The 21,587-nt window shown below is 36.5% G+C and overlaps 1 protein-coding gene across 7 annotated transcripts in view; it reads right to left on the bottom strand.

Annotated features, from left to right (window-relative positions):
* STXBP5 (syntaxin binding protein 5) overlaps positions 4,617-21,587 on the bottom strand; it is a 107,277-nt gene continuing 90,306 nt past the window's right edge. For 6 of the 7 annotated variants that reach the window (XM_021389904.1, XM_021389906.1, XM_021389909.1 and 3 more), the window contains 6 exons: positions 18,889-19,128; positions 17,134-17,503; positions 14,277-14,442; positions 13,356-13,467; positions 10,980-11,200; positions 4,617-10,348 (listed from right to left, as the gene is read on the bottom strand). In XM_021389904.1, the coding sequence (XP_021245579.1) occupies positions 10,307-10,348; positions 10,980-11,200; positions 13,356-13,467; positions 14,277-14,442; positions 17,134-17,503; positions 18,889-19,128 (1,151 nt within the window). In that variant the 3' untranslated portion in view covers positions 4,617-10,306. The remainder of the gene's footprint in view (positions 10,349-10,979; positions 11,201-13,355; positions 13,468-14,276; positions 14,443-17,133; positions 17,504-18,888; positions 19,129-21,587) is intronic. The other variant, XR_002436405.1, reaches the window with a different exon arrangement.

Below are 21,587 nucleotides of genomic sequence, written 5' to 3'. Positions count from 1 at the left end.
TGACCCTTCATCTGACAGTAATACATTTTTTATCTTTTAATAGCATAGAGCATTGCAGCGTTGTGATTTCAGGAAGCTCTTTGAGTAAACAAATCATATGCATTGCCTAGAGGCTAACGTGGCTTCCCAGCGTCTATACAGATTACAGATAAGCTAAAAAATAGGGTGGGAAAAGTTTTGAGGTAGCTAACAGCAGAATTTAAGGGTACAAATGCGCACTGGTTAGTACTAATATTTAGATTATTATTTTTTAAGGTACAGGTTGTTATAGAATTTCTAGAACTGATTTCTTGACTCCATTTGATCCAAATAGTGGAGGATTTGATGCTAGGTCTTTAGCCCAGTTTCTCTGGAAAAAAAAAGTTTTACGTAGCCATATAGTCTGTCTATGTGGAACAAATTGGTTTTGAATTTAATCTTCAATCTATAATTTGGCTTAAATTTCACATCATATGGAAAGCAATCCCCTACAAATTCTGATTCCTTCTCTGTCCATCAGGATTTAGGAGGAGAAATACAGAACCAGCAGCGCTACCTCTCCCCATCCAGCAGCAGACGCGCTGTAGCGGGGACAGCTTTTGGTCTGGGCTGATTCTATGCTGTCGTGGGGAATGAGAACGAAAATTAGCCTTTTTCAGTTGAATTAATTGTCTCTATTTATTCTGCTTCCAATTCAGTTTTTAGTTATTATTTATAGGCTATTTAAGAAAGATTGCATCTCTTCTGCAAAACCACTGTCTTCAGCAAAACCACTGTCAGAAATAAGAGCAGTTGTACAAAAACCTGAAATAATGCAGCATTTCTCATTTCAGTTGGATGTGCCTTCCATACTTAGTTTTTGGCTTGAAAAGAAAGCCATTATATTCAGATAATAGCTTTCCCAGCCAAAAGCATGCACTCATATGGAAAAGATTGACTGTTAAACTCTAGCAAAATCTGTAATCTACACACAATGACATTTTATAATAGAAGCCTACTCTAAGGCATTTTTTTTTTATTTTTAAAAACTCCTGAGAAAACACGGTGTTGAGGTGTCTGAAAACAGACCAGGAGCCCAAAGCCTCTGCTTCTGACAAAAGCAGATCTGTTCAGTGCTAGAAAGGGTTGGGAAGAATGTATCAGAGTTGTGGCGATATGGCAAACATTGCCACCTGTGAAACCTTAATGTAGTAGAGGAGCTGGGTAATCTCATTTTGTGCCATCCTTATATTGGTCATCCATAATAACTGCTAAATAATCCAGGGCTCCGTTCATTTAAGTCAGGCTTAGGTGAAACGCCACACTGCGGCCTTAATGACACATCTTGATGAACATTTCCCCCTTGCTACAACTCTCAGCCCCTCTAATAAATGTGAATTTCCCTACAAACACCAGTTAGCAATGCGCAGGATTATACAGTGCACAGCGTTCCTGAGGGTTGGGTTCACCCAGGCTTTGAAGGACCCACACGCTGGCATTGCTTCTCCTAACCCAGGGGATTTTCTCAAAGCTCAAGAAAGGTGAGAGGCTGTGAGCAGCTCTGCCAAGATGGCCCTCGCATTCAGCACTGTTGCTAAGTTTAAATGGAAAACTATCAGTGCGAGCTGGAGTGGTCAGAGAAAACAAGCTGCTTCTCAGGGGTCTCCAGTGATGCCTCATGTTTGCAAAACTTCAGGCCCCAGCAAGAAAAGCCATGTTTTGCTGTACCATCAGAGCACTGGCTCTCCCTGCAGAGACCTCTTTCCATTGCCCTTGGCCAACGCAGCCACCTCCCTCCCCAGGCCCTCCTGCTGCGTGTCACAACGCAGGTGCCCCCCAGTCCAGTTTCCTGCTCCTCTTCCCTCCCCTGCATCCTGGGATCCTACAAAGCCAGCCCAGGCCCTGACTTGTCAGCCCTCCCCATAGCCCAGCCTTGGGCCTCCCAACCTCCTCTCCCCACCTCCTCTTCCCTCCTCTTGGCACCAGCCCTGCACTAAGCAGGCTCACCTTTATCCTGTGGAGGAAGGCAGAAACCCTGGTCTGGATCCCAGGATGTGATGGAGGAGGCAGCAATATCAGATTCTTTGCTCTGTTTCCTTTTGCAACACAGTTCTGAGGACCATTTTGGAAGTCTGCTGCACTGTGCTGGCGTCCTCCTCCTGTGCTGTCCTCCCTTCCTTTGTTTTGTTCTTCTCAGCAGGAAGCACGAGCTGCTTGCCTCCATGTTTATTGCCTGTGCAGCACCCTGTGCCCTGTCAGAGCTATAGCAGCATGCCAAATCTCATGTTGGTGGATAGCTATGCCAAACACCATCAATTCTGGTTGGATTTTTTTTTTCAAGCAGTGCTACTTCCCTTTTTCCACGCAGTTGTTTACGTTAGGAAGTAGCTCCCTGTAAATACCAGAACAGCCGTACTTTGTCTCCTTTTAAGTGCATTCCTGTAAGCTCTCTTGCCATAAAAGCTGCAAAAATACAGCAAGAAGTCAACAGGTGCTCTGCCAACTGGCTCAGCCAAACCTGTTCTACCTCATCTGAGCCCCAGCAGTTACTCTTTTGCCATGCTGAAGCCTATGTGGCCAGGCTCAGAACTACATTTTTTCCCGCATTTTACACCACCTGTAGCAGACCATGACTAGGAATCACAGAGATACAGCAATACATACAGCTTATGGTCTGACCCAACCTTGGAGTTTATAACACGAAGTTAAAGAAATTCCTTTCAAAAGGTATCAGAGAAATTTCAGATCATTTCTTGCCATCAGCTACACATAGGATTGTGGCAAACAGCCATTTATTTGTGTCAGCATTGCTTTTTTCCCAGGTTAAGGCACAAGCAGCAGGGTCCTCAGGCTTGAAATTAGCTTTCCACAATATGGTGCATAGCTGAGCACTTATTTTTTGGAAGCCTACATACACCCTTTGCTTGTTCTGTATCAAGGATGATATGCATATGCATGTCTAAAGATGGTAAATATAAATGAAGAGAAGCCTCACATGCAGTCTGGCCCAATCCACTACGCACTCCTTGATCTCAGAAAAACAAAAAGCACTGTAGGTACATGACCTGCTGACATTCAGACAACATCACCTCAGTAAGTACCTTCTTCATGATAAACTTGCAGGTACCTCAGCAAATAAGGAAGCAGCATCTTGAAATTGTTTTCTCTTCACGCCCATAGATAAGACTGCATTCCACATTATTCTTCCCAAGAGCCTCTTGTACCACAAATCACAGCTGTATAAAATACCTTGTTATATCTACTTAATTAGGCAGAGGCATTAGTAAATTTATCAAAATAATACGTGGTTTGACTCTTTGGTTGCAATACCTCTTCATCAAACCAGGAACCCTGCTCACACTGATGTGAGCAGCAAGATGCAGGAATGCTCGTACCTGCTAAAAAGCAGAGTGTATTTTTTCCCACCTTCCCTTAGACTGTGGATTTGCTACAGCCTTCCATCGCCCCCTTCGAGCAGTTTTAGAGTCAAACAGCTGCAAGTGAATGTTGAAAGCTGATAAAGTGCTCCACAGGTCTCAGCCAGCCAGAGCACGCAGCTCCCTACCTCCCAGCAAGAAGACAGGGAGACACAGTCCAGTCTTCTATGGAGAAACACAAAGAACTCTGCTGCTGCAATGAGTTACACACACAAGTTCTCCTAAGGGAACATTAACTGCCAGCAGCTGGCAAACTGGAATTCTGCTCTGGTGCATTGATGGCTACATCTGTACTTGCCCCTCAGCACTGGACCTCAGTTGCCCATTGCCACATTGATAAGGGAATTCCCAGCCTATTCCCATTAAAGTCCCAAGTAGAGTTATTCAAGGACCATTTCTAATAAAGAATCTGCATCTGGCAACACATCCAGTGTGGTGCAGCTCAATACTAATGGGCATATCCTCACGTGTCAGCAGGGCCTAGAGGCATTTCATTTAAAGTAAGTTGTTAGCGGAACTGTCATAAGACATGTGAGAAGGACCAAGTTTTATGTAGCTCTCATCAAATCCTGGCTTCCTCTACTTCAAAGTGTTTTACTTTGCAGCCTCAGCTGGACAATGCCCTCCTTCCTCTTGTTGCTCCATCAATGCCACGTGTAGCCATGCAGCTTCATAGGGAGGAGGAAGTTACTTTTGCTGAGGTGCTGGTGAAGGCAGATTACTACATTACTTTTGTCTAACTGCTACTAAATCAGATATACAAATATTTAAATCTTATTTGTAATTCCATGTCCTACACAGTTTAAGTTTCAGGCACTAGAAGGGGAGAAAAAGAGGGAAATAAAGGCCTGGCACCAGCAGACTTTTCACACAGATGAAATTTTTTCTCCTCACTACATTAATTCATACCAAAGCAACCAGCACTGAAATATTTTACTATTTGAAGTGGTATCATGAGATTAACAGAATTGCACCAAGAAGAATGCATCTCAGAATGACTGCCCCAGTCTCTCTTCAGATGCAGCATCATTCAGAGCATGTTTACAAGGTTCCTCCCTGAAACAGCAGACAAAATTGAACGGATTGCAAGCTATCCTTGCAAGATGTTCCTACTTTAAGGAGATGTCAAAATATTAAGCAAAATTAAAGACTTTTGGCAAGTCCAGAGTTACTGCATGCCACAGACAGCTACAGGGGAAAAGAAAAAGATTGTTAGACTCATTTCAGGAGAGATTTGAATAGTTTATTTTGCCCAATCAGAGCCCTTCAGCATAATGACACATTCATATACACATATATGAACATTTTTTTCTGAAACATTAATGTATAATACATTTTAAATTTAAAATACCAGCTGCACAGGTATTTTTATTTACAAAAATATTCCATACTTAATTTTTTTTTTAACTTTGTTATGATGACATAGTTCAGTTCAAGTACATGTAAGTAAAATAACTCTATGCAATCTAACATAGTTGTGTTTGTAACAGTACAGTTTGCAGTTCATATGAAACTATATTTGTAGACAGATGGATTTGCAACCCTACCTAAAAATGCATATTCCAGTAATCACCTTCAGAAGAGCTAGTGGGGCTCAGCAAGATTCAAATGAAAATAAGTTGCAATGAACAAAGAAAAAACATACATGTACACACTCAGATATACATAAACGAGAACTGCTACACTTCAAGCATGCTTACCCACAGGTGGGCAACGTTAGAAAAATTTACTGATTCTTTCCCCCCCCATGGTGCTGGTACAATGAAGCAGTAGCATAACTAGAAAGCAGCATGTTTTCCTAGTTCTAACCACTACAGATAGCAGAGCTCAGGTCTAAAATAACATAGTACTGCTTATTTACAGTTCTTTTTTTTTAAAAGGGAATATTTAAAACATGTTCCCACCCCACGCCCTTTGCATCACCTATTAACTGAATGGTAGTGGTAATCCACATACAACTCCTTACGTATTTTCAACTGAAACAGTTTAACTTCTAGTTATTTTTTGCCTGGTAATATGTAACTTAGGTACTAATGAAAACAAATGCAAGTGTCAAAAAAACCTATGTCTGTATGACTTCAACATTTCTAGGCATGTGACATGAAAAACTAAAAGGAGTGCTGATTGACACCTTTCTTTTGATTGCTGTATGTATCCGTCTTGTTTCTTCTTTACTAACACCAACATCTTTCAGCCTAAATCTTAGAGAGTGTAAAAGAACACAGAAACACAGTACACTTATCTGGCTTGGAACAGTAATCAAATAGATGATAGACAGCACATCTTCATAACATGCGTAAGAAAGAGAAAGTGGCCCAGCTTAAATTAGCTTTTGAATGAAAACTGAAATAAGACTAGTGTACTTGATTCACCAATCCCATACATTTTTGTTTTACTCTCCCCCCTCCAAATATCATTCATTTTCGCTACAAAGCATGTGAAAATTTCATGGTAGCAGCACAGCTATCAACATCCACCCAGACTGATTTACATAAGTTATGCAAGAAATTAGCTAGAACGAAGAAAATCCCATTGACAAATTACCCTGTAAACTTGCAGGGGTTGGCAAGTCCTTATGTATCTTTCCCACCATACCCCCATGCAGAACTTCAGCCACCATCAGTATCTCTACGGGGTATGCGAAACTATGATGAGAAAGAGGAAGAGGGCACTTCAGTCACAGGCTATAGGTTTTTCGACACACATGTGGAATACAAAGAAATTGACTTACATGTAAAGAGTTGATGTATATAGAGAGGACTTGTATATTAGTCAAATAAAATCTGTATTGGACAAACCTCACTTAGATTTTTGGGAATTTTAAGAGTCCAAAGAATATAGCTGAAAATTCTTGCATGTAATTACTTAAAATCAAAAAAAGTCATAGAAAGTTGGAAAGCCACAGACTGAAGTTATTGAGAAAAAAGATTATGTTCTGTTAGTTTTTCGAATGCACTATCTTCCCCCTTCATACTTAGGGAAATTTTTAAGAATGTTCAAAATGGGAAATAAAAATAAGTATGATTATTTTCTGCAAAGCAAAATGGGCTATTTGTTTTCATTGCTTAGTAATTGTATCATCTCGATATGAGATATGAATGTATTCATAAGCTTAAAACAACTTCTTCTATGGATAATATACACACTTTAAGTACTTTGACTTAAAAATTGAACATAAGTCTTTTTAAAATTAAAGGTAGAAGTGTACATATAAAAATTATTTAAAACTAAAAGTATATTCTTAAGCAGTATGTATAAATATAACAGATTTTTATTGTATTATCTAGTAACAAACCTGAAAGTGTTGCAGTAATTTATAAACTCAATGCTGACACAGGATAAGTGCTTTTCATTAGATTCTATGTTGTATATACTTGTATATACATATTTTGCTAAGAAAACACACATTCTAAATTATAGTCACATAATTAGCAAATGTGCCCAAAAGTAATCTGCTCTAAACTCTTCACTGAATGTGTGTACTTATATACAAATAATGAACCTGAACGGCACAAATGTAGAAACAAAATTAAGGAATAAAATACCATGACTGAATTAAAGTGCAGGAAAAATTCAAGTTTAAATGTTCAGGTAAGATCAGTGCTATTAAATAAGCAAAAAGGAAATAAAAAAAAAAAAAAAGAGGAAAAGTAAAGGAAAACAAAGGAAAAAGGAGATGAACTTGCTTCCAAAATCCTCCTTTGGATGTAGCTTTCTAACATCACCTGCCATGTAAATACCACCTCAGGCAAAAATCTTTGTACGTAGACAGACAAAGAGCACAACTATATATTACTACATTTTATACCTGTTTGCCCAAGAACAAATCACTGAAGATGCCTGTGGTGTAACACTTTCAGACTTATTTGGAATACACGCATATTTACACATATCAACATTCAGAAGTTACAATTTGGCAGGACTAAGGTGAAGAAAAGCTTCTTCAGTTTACAGTTCCTAATGAGACACACTACATATAAACAGATAGGTAGCAGCAGTTTCTTACGCTTCCATCAAAAAAATAAAAAAAGTAATAGCTCAATTGCATCTTGTAATTTTCCAGACACTCTAAAAAAGTTTCACACAACTAAAATGCTAGCGAAAAAAACCAGGGGTGATTCCCCCCAAAGGATTTTAATGTACTTTGCTGTACAAAAGGTGCACCACCAAGAGCAGAATAAGATACGTGTATGATCAACTTCCTTCCACAGAGAAGGAAAAAGAAACATTTTAGACTGAGATTGTACATAGCCCCTGTTATTGGCCAAGAACCATGTTTGTATTCATCTCATGAGCTATCATTTCGCTAGTTTTCAATCCTCGAAACATATGCAACAAAAGATTCAACTACAATAGATTCTATAAAATCAAACAAACCTCTACTCTCCTCTGGCACATGGTCTCTCATTGCCTCATTTTTTGCTTGCTGGTGGTCAACAAATGTATCTCAATGGCAAAGTTCAGTATGCTTTTCTTCCATGCCAAGGCCATCTTCCATTGAACTTATAAGACAATTTGCTGAAGAGTATTTTTGTCATCTTCTCCCCCAGAGATTAACCAGACTAATTTTCCAGGATGATTCCATTGCTCTGAAATACAGTTTTATCTTCATCAAGTTAAATAATAATCGGTCATCCCAATTTATGAACGTGAGAAAAAAAAGGATGTGAAACATCACATAGGGTGTTGGATTTTTGTAAATTGTATGACCATAGTTTACCTGGGCTTTAAACAAAATCGTATTGTTTTAAATATGCATTAGTTGGACATAAAATAACAGGCAGAGGCAAAAAAAAAAATACATGTAGAAAGCAGAGTTAAGTAACCAGAGCTAACATTGCCTCAATAGATATGGTACAGAGACGTCAAGAAATCCTAATACTGCATGTTCAAATGGTGATGTTCAAATATGTTAAGATCCTTGAACAGCTCACATGGTATTGTATGCCCTCATAGAGACAACAAAAATTCACTTATTTTTACCAAATGCCATGATAGATCCTGATCTAATGTGTAGCAACCCTGCCCACAGCAGGAGTTGCAACCAGATGATCTTTAAGGTCCCTTCTAACTCAAGCTATTCTTTGATTCTATGACAGCTAAAATCATAACATTTATCAGTTTGTGCTACAAAACCCAAAACACACTTGCTGGGATGAGTGACAAATTTAAAAAATGAATTAAGAACCGTCATTAACTTTACTATTTGGCATCTTTTTTATGCATATTGTAAGGATCACATATCTACATACGTGAAACATAGCTTTAAAATACAAATTATAGCTCATGTTTGGCTTGAGCAACATTTGGAATGTGTGCGAAAAAAACCCACACATAGAATGTTGTACTCGGACAAGCAGATTCAAATGATTTCAGACCATATTGCAAGAAATGACCTACCAGAATGATCTACCAGCTTCTAAGCATTCCCTTTTGTAAAATAAAAACAGTCAGTAACTACTCCTGCCTTTTTGAGGAAAACAAAGGCCGAATTCATTTTTGAAATGCAAACATTTATTTTAAAAGAATTCTGGTCAACCCCACTGTTACAGCTTCAGTGCAGCAGCCACTAACAAGTTCACTTAGCTAAATTATTTACCTCACCCAAGTTGATGATTTTTTCACCAATTTCTGAAGTTTTAGTGGACACTTACTATTTCCCACATAATTGAAAACACCGCTTTTGAGACTAAATCCAAACTTTAGGCAAGCTGCCTTTAGCACTTGGTGGGGCTGAGATAGGTACTTGTAAAATAGCTCTACAAGCAGGATTTAGAAATTAGCCAAACAATATCTTGACAATTATTAAATATTAGATGCTTGCCATTGTTCATGCATCAGCACCTCCATGGAGTGTAAAAATGATTGGAAACCTGAGTACGAGATTATCTGATTTAATAGTAAAGGATTAAAGGGGCATCCAGAACCTAAGTTTTAAGCAAAACTATCCCAGCTATTTTAATTAATGGCTGTAAAGATACATTCTGTTAAAGTTCTATAAAAATTCACAGCATGAATGGAACCCACAGCCAATTCTAAATGTTACACAAACAGAACCAATAACTATTTTTGGCAAAAAGTAATATGTAACTAAACAGAAGTTGAAGTATTCTTACCACAATGAATATGTTACCACATTTCACATTGCACATCCATAACACAAATGAAAACTCCCAGCATGACACATTCCAGTCATATTCACTTGACTTCTTTTAATGCAAAAATTGCGTATTCTCTTGTTTTGCACTTCACAGAATATGATGTGAATACAAGAATACTAGATTGGGGTCCAAGAAAAGACTATGCACAGGTCAACTATGTATACAATTTTCAACATGAAATCTTCCAAGCTTCCAGCTTTTCCGATGAAAGAAATGACAGCAAGCTTCCACTCTTCTTCAACAATAACGGTAAATATAGTGAGTCCTAGAGAGAGTAAGCCTAAGTCAGCTACTGTCCAGCAAGACAAACAACTTTATTCCAGCTCTTGGACCCCTGATTTATTGCCTCTCCTCACAGGGAGGGTATAACACTGGCAGCAAGTACAACAGCACAAAAACTTTTGGCATGAGATATTAACACAGGATTGACCCTGAATTGCCCCTGCCCATCACACTACATTCTTCCTTTACCTCTTTTCCACATATTCCAATTACCTGCTCTGTATTCCAACTCTCAGCTATCCAACAGCAAAGAAAAGCTCAGGTTTTCTTTCTTTGAGTGCGTTTCTCTTATATATAAAGCTCCTCAGTTAAAGCCATGACTGAGGTAAAACAGTGTGTGATTTGTGCTAGGAAACAACATTATCCAATGTTGAATACTCCTTTAAATTTCAATGTTCCTGCCAAAATTAATGAAAACCAAGATTTTTTCATCAGGACAAAATTGAATGATGTAATCAATGAGCGTCATCAGAATTGGTACCACTTCTTGTCTTTGTACTTCAACATCATCTAAAAAAACAACAAACAATTTCTAATTAACATTTTTGTTATGCACCAAAAAGTACAATGATACAAACAAACTATACACTTACAAAGCAGCATTACTGAACAGTGAGTGTTTGGCACAATACATTTTCTAACACTAACATCGCTGCTGATCTTCTGGCCTCTGATAGAAACAGAATTTTGGGAGAACAGGAAGGCTGCACAGGAGTTTGGGGGATGGAAAGAGATCTGCACAAACACTCAAGAGAATAGTTATCATTTTTACTAACTGATGGTAAAACAAACTTGGATTCAAAGAATCTGCATACAACTGGATCTTTCTTAGGAATCACAGGAATCTCACACAGAGCATTACTTATCTAATTCAGTGGCAAATGCTTTAAGTAATGGGAAACGAGCAGCCCTTTTGGAAGTCTACATTCTACTCAGATAGATGGTGTACTCCAGACCACTGTGCCAAAAGACAAAGTTGCTTACCTTAATATTTATTAGGAGAAACAACTGCTAGATAAAAAATGACACTGTATTCCCTTTAGACTTCTTTAAAATGCCTTTAAAGCGGAAGTCAGTTACTTGTAAAGCTTATAATAGTCAAGAAATGCAATGCTGTCAGTTTAACATGCAGTGAAATTACCTCATGAGCATGTTTAGAGAAAGAATCAGCGCTGTAAAGCATAGCTGCTGTCTTTTCTTCCAGTTCTCCTAGTTTCTGTCCTCTTTCATCCAGTGCCAACCGGGCTCGTGCTAATTCCCCAACTACACCAGATGCTGCTCCTTTGACACCTTCAATACCTCCAGGCCCTGGAATATGCTGGGCAAGACTTCTTGATGCCTTCCCAGATGCTGATTCTCCAACTGGAGGCATTTTCGAGGCAGCAAAAAGAGAGAAGTAAGGTTGAAACTGAGATTTTAAAGCATATTTCAGAGTTTCCAAGCATGTCATACAATTTTAACCTTGTCAAAACTCAAGTGTGAAATTAAAACACAACAGTGGTGGCATCACTGTCATTAACAAAATTGTACTGGAAAAGCAGTTATCAAACAATATAGCTTGCTTCATAGGGAGGGAGTTGGGAATTCAGCAAAGCAGGAGAACTTTGCTAATACAAGCTGTGGTCAATTCTTCAAGTGCTTTGCTGGTATAGTCAGAGAGTATGACTCTACCAATGTAAGTTTCCTTTGGTGGAAGTTCAGTTTTAGATTCAGATACCAAACAATCAGGTATTATGGCTCCCATTACTGTAACAGCCCACGTTATTAAAAAAAGTAATATACCTAAGGAAAAGATCAGTTCACCCAAAAGTAAACACATAATTAGTAAGCTGAACAGCTGTCACTCTAAGTGACTGTACTGACTACATCTCCTTTGCTCTTAATGGGACATCAGCCACCTTGTTCAGTCTAGACATTTAATGGAGGTATCAGTCTCTCTGAAACTGAATTGTATACTCTACAGAAATTTAAGGAAAGGCCCCAAACTGTCTTTTTGGGTGCTAAAGTAAAATAAGATGATGTGTATTGTAGCTTTGTCTTTTTTACAAGAGAATTATAGTTAATTTTTTTTTTCACCTCTAACAAGGAATATTTAACAAGTCTTTTCGCAGAATTTCAGGTTTCTGATTTTATGCTTCTAAAAAGAAAAAAATTCATTTCAACTAACACTAAAACTATAATCATTTTTATTCTTGAGAAACATACCTAAAGTAATTTCACTTATTACAGGCAGATTCTGCAGTGATCCTTATGTTAAGTATTAATACTTTAAAGAGATTTTCAGATGTCTCAGTTGTCACTGAACTCACTTTCAGGTCACAGTTCATCCAGTTTTTCTCCCTATTCTGTATTTTCCTTCTGACAATTTGAGCCAAAACAGATTTTTCTATTGAAAACCACGAAGCCTAAGACAGTTATAAAAACATTTGAGATCTCCTTAAAAATAGGTCAGAAGAGACAATGCAATATGGTGCAATATGGTGGAAACTCGAAGTGATGTAAAAAGATAACTTTCGAAGTGTGCTTTTCTGTTGCCATGAATGGAAAGTTTCTTCTTATCCCAGTTACACTAATTAGATGTGTAACTTCTATATGCAAGTTTCTCTAATTGAATAACTTGAGCAACCTTTCAAAGTATTATACGTATACAATTACAAATGTAATACTTAAATTGGAAAATACCTTTAACTATTTGATATATACATTCAAAATATACAGGCACAAGAAATAAAGATTTTTATAGGTTTTTTTGATCTACCAAATAAAAGAAGAGATTCCCAGGAATCTTGTTTGTTTAATAACAATATTTCTTGCTGAAAAGGGAACAGTTCTGTAAACCAATAAAAGTTACATAATATAATGTGTAATCTGGCCAATATATGACTAAGTAGAAGTTCATTTACTTCCCTTAAATGTACTAAAATGTTGCATACAATCACAACAAAGGATTTATTAAATCTGAATTCCAAAAGTAATGAGAAAATGATGAAGCAATACAATTTTGGCCAAATGTGAAACGTATTGTCCTATGAGCTGACTTAATGAAACTGAAACTATGGACTGACTTAATGAAATATCATATAGTGCTGCCCTCTTTTTCATTCCTAAGATACAAGTCAAATGAGAAAAAAGAATCTAGGAAATTAACAGAAGCATAATAGGGTTAATTTTCTTACTGCCCAAAACAGCGCTCTCTAGAACCAGTCTCTTTCAGTTTAGCAGCATTAAGAGAATTATGGACAGTGCTATACACTTAAGATAATAAGACTGGTTGTCCCATTTATTGCTTCATCATGCAATCCTGAATAAATGAAGTAAAGCAGTCTGTGAGAAAACAGTAACAAATTTTCTGCTCTTGTTGGTAAGCTGTGCAACATGTTGAGCTATAAAAAAGTATTAAAGTATTTCTCCTCATTCCCTTATTCAGTTTCCTCTTTGCAAAATGAATGTCCTATTAACACAGGCAATATATTTCTGGGTGGAAATAACAGATTAATAAAGAATTCAAAAGACTTACAGAGTTCTTCTCTGTCAAGTGACTGTGCCCCACCTCCAAAGAGGCCTTTGAAAAACCCCCTGTTTGGTGCTTCTGGTGTTTCAACAGGAGTGAAGAGCTCACCTAACATTTCCTTTGCAATAAAGAGATACAAGAAGGCATACATCATTCCACATACAAATTAACAGAATACTCCGTCACTTTGGAAATTTATTTTGTGGATTTAAATTTCAAAATGAGTATGCTTTAATGCACGTCTGCCTTTGCAGTAGATAGCTAACACTATTTAGGAAGTAAAAATAAAAAGCTATTAGGAAATCTGTGCAAACCATCTGCCCTGATAGTTGCAAGCTTATAGCTCAAGAATATTTGCAAAGAAATGTGTTCAAGCAAAGCTGTATTTTCCTCTCAATTTGGGCAACACTCTTGATCTTATTCTGTTGAAACTGTATCTACAAATAATCACGTGCATGGGTGGCATCAAAGCAGAGCTTGCAGACTAATTCTCTTATATCCACGATCTATACAACTTCCAGGCTGAAGCAGTATTGAGAACCTGTTCAAATTGTTAATATCCTGGCAACGGAATAGCTTCCTTGTATCTCGACTTAGCATTCCCAAATTATGTCTGTATGCATCTCCACCAGAATTATTTGAACAAGAGTTCTATTAACTGTACATATTAAACAAAGATACTTCATACAGACTAAAAAGGAAATTAAGTAAGACATTTCAAATACAAGAGGATGGATAGTAGTACAACATAAGAGTGGGGAAAATGATTTGCTCTGAGTAAGACTTGGTGGTGAGAAAAATCAAAGCATAAAAGTTGAAGTACTTGGTTTATGACAAATGTAATTACTATAAGCATTGTGAACTTAAAACTGAACTACTTGGAGGACAACTACGTTCAAAGACAGCAAATTTGGTTTTATTCATTACCTGAAGATTTTCACATGTTTCTTGACTGTAGGTGAGCCTCTGTATTTCAGTTGGCGAGACAAGATAGAGTGCTTGTCCATTATTGGTGAAGCAGAATGTTCTGGCTATTCGCATATTAGTGAGTGGCAGGTAATACACATCCAACAGTGGCCTTAAGCTTGGCAAACTTAAGAAAAAGAATTAAAAAAAATTAGATGCAACAGGATGTTGCATTATTTTTCTCCTCATCATCATACAATTACAGTATAAACAGGGTATCATTTAATACAACTACAATATCTTCAAACACAAACATGCAGTATTCCAAGGAAGAACCTCAAAAGAGAAAATTAGACATCTGCATCACAGATGCATTTGAAAGCATCACTTAAATGATACTTTGAGTATACAAATCTCACGTACACTTCATTAGTAATTACTGAATAATGCTTTATTTTAATAAATATCTACTTTTTCCTCTTCATATACAATTGCCTCTTCTCTCAGGTGACAATTTTCTTCTTCACTAAAACTGAAAGTCTAAAATAGTTGTCCTGAAGAACCCAGGCAAATATGCAAGGACAACATTTCCAAAGGAAAAGAAAATTCAGTATCCTCAAACAGCATTCTTGTGAATTTTGCCTACCCTTTTTCATCTGATTCTATATTTAAGGTGAAATAATCTTCAAGCACTGTTTTGCTTACCTTGTTTGATCTGTTTTCTGCATATGTAACTGCAGTACTTACTGCATTAGGCTTGAAGAACAGATGCTGCACATTCATGCTGTAATAATGCTCAAGCTGCCAAACATTTCTCTCCCTCAAAGAAATACTAAATGCAAGTAAGAAGTGACTGAGCGCCTTATGTCTTGATAAATAGAACCTCAAATGAACCCCTACCTCAAAAATTCTCCCTGGCAAATTTTTGTAAAAATAGAATTCACACATTAGCTGCAAATTTAACAGCAATATATGAAGCAGCTTTTGCCACAGATACAATCTGGTTAAGATTACTATTTCTAAAGACTAAAAAAAGCAGTAAAGGGGAAAAGTGAAGCTGAAACCAATGATATAGAAAAAAAAATACTGTACAAGTTAAAATAAGTTTTTTTGTCTTCTGCTCTACTTCAAAATGACACCAAGATTTCTAGATGTTAGGCTTGCATTTTGCAGACTGGGTATTGTCCAGTAGCAGGAGACTCACAAAGAAAAGGAAGAAGAACAGATAATGTGACTTTGGAGGCAAATTCTACAGGTAAGAAATGAAAAGCAACTTTCTTCTGTAAGCACATTACCAGCAATGACACATTTGCCCAGCATACACCTAAAATAGGAATATTCCTAGGGTTAAACTAGGAAGAGGGAACTGCTTTGCCTCAGTCTGCTGGAAGCATAAAACATCCTTACAGCTTTGCTACAAATCATGACAACATTAGGTTGCATTGGGTAAGCATGCTATTACTGATAGCATTTTTAGAGTATCAAACAAATCTGTAACAGAATAGTAAGTCTTACCTACAGATATCAATTTAGAAAAGTACTGAGCACCTTGAGTGTAATGCAAATGCTCTAATAACTTTAAACAAACAGCAACTTGATGCTTATGAAATTTTCTCTTGGAAAGGTCCGACTCAGTGTACAAGCAACTGTAGCTGTCATCAGAAATAACTACTTCTGAAAGAAATTAATGTTGTTCTAATAAATTCAAGACAAGAAGTCTTGGTCAGGACAGGGTTGGCAAAGGAGCTGATCCTTGGGAGTTCAACTTTCCTACAGAATGCGACAAGTCAATATTTAGAATTTACTGCCTACCTTTATATGCAAAGTTCATTGGAAAATAAAGTTAATCCTGAGGAAAACAGGATTTGTTTGAAGATACGGTACCTGAACATTATCAGATTCATCTCTAATTAAGGACAAAAACAGTACTCAACCTTTGGACAAGCAAGGTGAGAAGTATTTTCTGGAGATGTTTACAATGTATGTTGAGGTATAGATGAAAGAAGTTACCTGACTTATCAAGACTTATTTTTTAAATTATTATATTCATCTGTTTTAGCTTTAATCCCTAGCAACTTCCTGAAGAAGTGAGCAACTTTTCACAGAATCTTTGAAGCTTAGTGTACTCATATTTGCAACTTTAAAACTCTTTTAGGAATTTCAACTGCATAATTTTGAATGGTTCTACTACATTCATCTTACTATTAGCCACAAATAAAGTGTAGGTGCAAGGATATGGGCATATACAGTCTTTTTTTCCCCCTCTATTACTGTTCAGAATGAAGGAGCATTTGTAAACACACAAGAAAAATGACAGGAAAAAATTACATAGATGACATCAGTACCTTCAAAATTACTTTTACACACATTTTAATTAATAAATGAAACCTCTTAATATTATGACTTTTTAATACTAGAATTGCTATCAATTAATCTCATCTTTGAGACATGAGCAAGCTACAGAACAAAACAGAAAGCTCAAGACATGACTGATAAGCAGACAGGACTGTTTTTTTTTGTGCAGCTGCACAAAAATATGCAGAGCTGTGGTCAGCTGAAGGTCTGGTTCAGAACAGTTCCTTCCAACAGGGAGCAAATTCAAGGCTAAGACAATCTTCAGCAGTTCAAGAACCTATATCATCCCTGGAATTATTTGTTGAATTATGGTAATGAGTTAAAATGATAAACTTGTTCATGTGTTAAAGGCAAAATTAATAGGAATGCGTAATCAAAATATTCAGGTCCAGATGTTAGAGGTTCATCAACACTGAACTGAATGCCCGTTTTATTCATATTCTTCTGAAAAAAGAAATTTTCATTTAGCAGGAGACTCAAATAGTATATATATTCACATACATTACTATCAAGCAGGTCTTACCTAAAAGCCATAATATGTCCATTGGCACAGAAACATGCAAGGCAAATACTGTTACTCAATGATACTATATCTCCACGAAGAACAAAAGAAGTCTCTGTTATGTTATGCTTATAAATACAGTTCTGGGATGGCAGTGAGATAACTTTTGCTTGCTTTTCAGAACATATCACTGCATATTGGTTTTCACTGATTTCCTGAGAGGATGAGGGGGACACTGAGACTGGTCGTCGTTTTTTCGATTTATCTTTTTCATCTTTATCTTCAGGAACATTGTGTTCTCTCCAGGGTTCATGTGCAGGTGGGACTAAAGAGCCGGTGGTATCCAGAAAAGCCATTCTCAAGATTGCCCCTTTTAGCCTCAGGATGGTTCCTAGGAAATATAAATTGAGCAGATTTCTAAAACAGACTGAAATTTTCATTTAAAATAAAAAACACTCCTTTAAGAAGCTAGAAGAATGAAAACTAAACTAGAACTTAGACTTGCCACTACCAAAATAGACTTAAAATCTCTGGACGTGATGCATGTACAAGTGCGCATATACATTCAATAAATATTAAAACAGTTTTCAAGGTTTAAATGCATACATGCATACTCTCCATAAACATCAATGGAAATGTATACATTTATTAGGAGAACCAAGCCAGAATCCATATTTATATTGAATTTCAGTGTCAAGCACAACTCATTTCATTCTCTCTTGAGTAGTGCACTGTGCACTCAGCATCTACTAGAAATGCCATTAGCCAAAGGTGAGAACTTTTCCTTCAAAATGGGTTCAGAAACTTGCAACCTGCTTTATTTTATTTTTTCCTGTATTTTACATTTGAATCCACTTCCCTCTAGTATAAAATGAAAGGAAACGTTTTCCTTCTCAACTGCTTTGTGTGTCCAATCATGGGCTGATACACTTCTTATTTTACTCATTTATTCACACACAAGTAGAAACTTGAAAATTTATTAAATGCATAAGAAATCACATACAAATTGCAGCATTTTGTAAGGTTCATTCTGTGGATCTGGTCATTCAACACACTGGCTAGTCCATTGCCTTGTCTTTAACATAAAATGTTACCAAATCTGAATACTGTTAATGCAAACATGGTCTAGTGATAATATTATTCACATAACTACTTCAATCAAATAGTGGTACGGTTTTCACGTTCAGATACCTCCTGTGGGTTCGAGGTAGAGCAGAGCATCACGCTCTGCAATGAGATGGCAGTAATAGGAAAGCCAAACCTATTCCTAACAGTATATTATTCAATTTTTATCTTTAAGTATAATTCCAAAAATCATTAATATATCATTACAACAAAATCAGCCGCTGTGTACCAGCGAAACAAAACAAGATCCCAATAATTTAAAGGAATAATTCATCACTAATATCTGAAGTACTAAAATATATAGCCCTTATTTTTTATTTTTTTCATTATTCAGTAAAATCCTCTTACCTTGCAATTAAAAATACTTAAAATGCACATCTCCACTGATTAATAATTGTCATTGACTACATGAAGGCTATGAAGCATGCTTTTCTCAACACATATAGTGATATATTTTTATACTTTATGAGATTATATTTTCAACTTGGCAACTTTAAAATTCTGGTAAAAAAGCAAGCAATCTAGATTGTTAAACTTATTAGCTAGTACGTATTAATTTTCAATTAATCCATAATTGAGAAAACGTTTATTAAAAGAAGCACAAACAACAACAATACTTAGCACACTTGAGCCCCTCTGCTTTGTACTCACCACTAGGAGAAACAATTACTGGCTGAAGAAGTCTTTGCTCTCCTCCTGGGGGTAGGTTCAGTACAATGACAAGCACGGTACCCAGGGTAGTACCAACCCACAGGCATGGAGAAGGTGATGTATCAGCCTTTCTTGTGAAAGTCTCACAGAAATGAAGAGCTGAAATTGCCTCACGTGACTCTTTGTCAATGCTAGTTACACTAGAACTTCTGGATCGACTGAAAGAGTTGTCCTTAACATCTGAAAATAAATCAGTATTAATTAGAAAGAAGAACTAAATACAGGAATTAAGAAAATTAAAGTTTTATTCCAGTTTCATTGTTTAGCATAAAATACATGTATTATGTATAATTCTATTGATTTTTATTACTATTTTATTTTTCCTTAATTATATTTGCTTTTGATTCAGTTTTCAGTATTTTATCCTGAACAAAGCATCCCAACTTTCTTTGCAGATAGCAATCAGGTAATTTAATGAATGACTTATCATAGAATGGATTAGGTTAGAACAGACCTGAAAGATCACCAAGTTCCAAACCTCTGCTGTGGGCAGGGTTGTCACCAACTAGATCAGGCTGCCCAGGGCCGCATCCAACTTGGCCTTAAATACCTCTAGATATGGGGCATCCACACTATGGGCAACCTGTTCCAGTGCCTTACTACCCTCATGGTGAAGTGTCTAATGTCTAATCTAAATCTACCTTTTTTAAAATTTAAAACTCTCACTCCTTTTCCTATCACTACATTCCCTAGGAAAGTATATGCCATTTTTTACCTCAAGGCAGAAATAGCAGTTATCATTAAATGAGAGTTCTTTAAAAAAACTGAATTACATACCTGTCTGCCAATTACTTTATTGAGCAAATTAAAAAACACTGGCTTCCATGATTTTACGAAGATATAACTATTTTAAAAACTACAATGATACCCAGACAGCCTGATAATCTGTAATGACTCTCAGCATTGTCCCACTTCAGGAAACCGGCTATAAACATACACCTGAATTTTTAGTCAGAGAAACATTAAAGACTACCAAATACCACTTGGCACTGGTATGCAAAGCTGAAGATTTCTGTTTTGAGTACAGTGCAGCGTGGTACTGGATGTCTTACTCTTTGCTTAGCAAATAAGTTTCTCTTAGCAGAGTGAATTCATATATTAACAAAAATTGGAAATCATGCTGCCCTATTCTAGCTGTGTGCTGCCTGCACGTGGCGATACTTAACACATCAGCGTGTCTGAAATTATCTGTGAACACTAATTAATACTTTTCTTTCTTAATGCATAATTCCAAAATTTTAGCACGAGACAACACAAGCCTTCAGAACAAGTCTGATGCATGTCATATCATGACTTCCTAAAACTGAGTTACTGTTTTGGATCTTGGGGTGGAGTATGGATGCAAGTGACATTTCATAAGCAGGATTAATAAAGAGCAAAATCTAACTATTTAATAGAAATATCAATATGCTAATTTCATTTAATTATTGCAGACATTTCTACAAAGAACATCTAACTTGCATTTGAAAAAGCATACAAACTAAATTTCAACTGGAAAAATACAGACATCTAAAAATATAAACAGTGAATATCTCAGGAGAGACTTGTCTCATTCCAACAAGGACAGAGAAATTCTTGTCCTGCTTATTTGCATTTAGTTCAATTGTAAAATATCAATCACTAAAAAAGGTCAACACTCAGATACTGACATCAAGTTTTCATATTTAAAAACAAAGTCTAGAAAAAAGTCAAATCAAGTTAAAAATGATGAAAATGATTATTTGTGTTTAATAATTTTTCTGATGACCACATCCTCTTAAGATATTTCTTTCAGGTTTAACTATTTACTTGCTTTTTGTTTTTCCAGATTGATCACTCTGAATACAGTTAAACGTTAGAATTTGGCTGACGTTAAAATTAAGATATATGTTTCAAAATAAATGCTTAAGTAGTCTCTAAAGCAAATTAAGGTAAAAAAAGCTGGAATGTATTGGTCCATTCAGAATATAAAAATGCAACTCAACTGTAAACTTTGCATAAAGAAAAGTTAACCAAATCCTAGCAGCTTACTAGAACTTTAGGGTACATGTGGTTTCTTTAATTCTATACTTTTGACTGAAGATTAGTGAATGTACTTTTTGTATGCCTTATTTCAGTTAAGATCCTTCCCCTTTTCCCAAGAAAAACACAATTATAGCAACAGGCACAACATGTACATCTTCAGCTGCTTGAACATTTGAGAAGTATATGTACAAATTCCAGAAGTATTGAAAAAAACAACAACAAAAATTAACTGGCCAGACAATACAGGCATTGTGGAGAGTGGCATACTCATTCAGAGAGGATAACAGAGTAAAAGGTTTAACTGCGTTAACACGTATTTGTTTATCCTGAAGTCACAGAAGAATCTATGGTTTGTTAATGCAATAGTTTCAGATGAAGAGGAAGGAACAATGGTGTGATGGCTCACTACACGCCACTTCATCAGAAAGAAGGAAAGATGAGGATCTTCTGAGCAAATAAACCAAAGGATAGGACTTAGTGGTAACGGTAGTAACCAGCTGGGTTACAACAGTGGAAAGTAATGGTATAATGCACACTAGAGTATGATGAAGACAACTTCTATTTCAGGAATTGGAGCATAAATACAGAAGCATGTTTTGTTTTAGCTGCCTAGGGAGGAAGGGAGCAGGTCAAAG

This window comes from Numida meleagris, chromosome 3, assembly GCF_002078875.1.
Source record: "Numida meleagris isolate 19003 breed g44 Domestic line chromosome 3, NumMel1.0, whole genome shotgun sequence".
NCBI classification, from domain to species: domain Eukaryota; kingdom Metazoa; phylum Chordata; class Aves; order Galliformes; family Numididae; genus Numida; species Numida meleagris.
The sequence above is the reverse complement of the archived record's forward strand: the minus strand, read 5'-3'. Positions and strand labels throughout refer to the sequence as shown.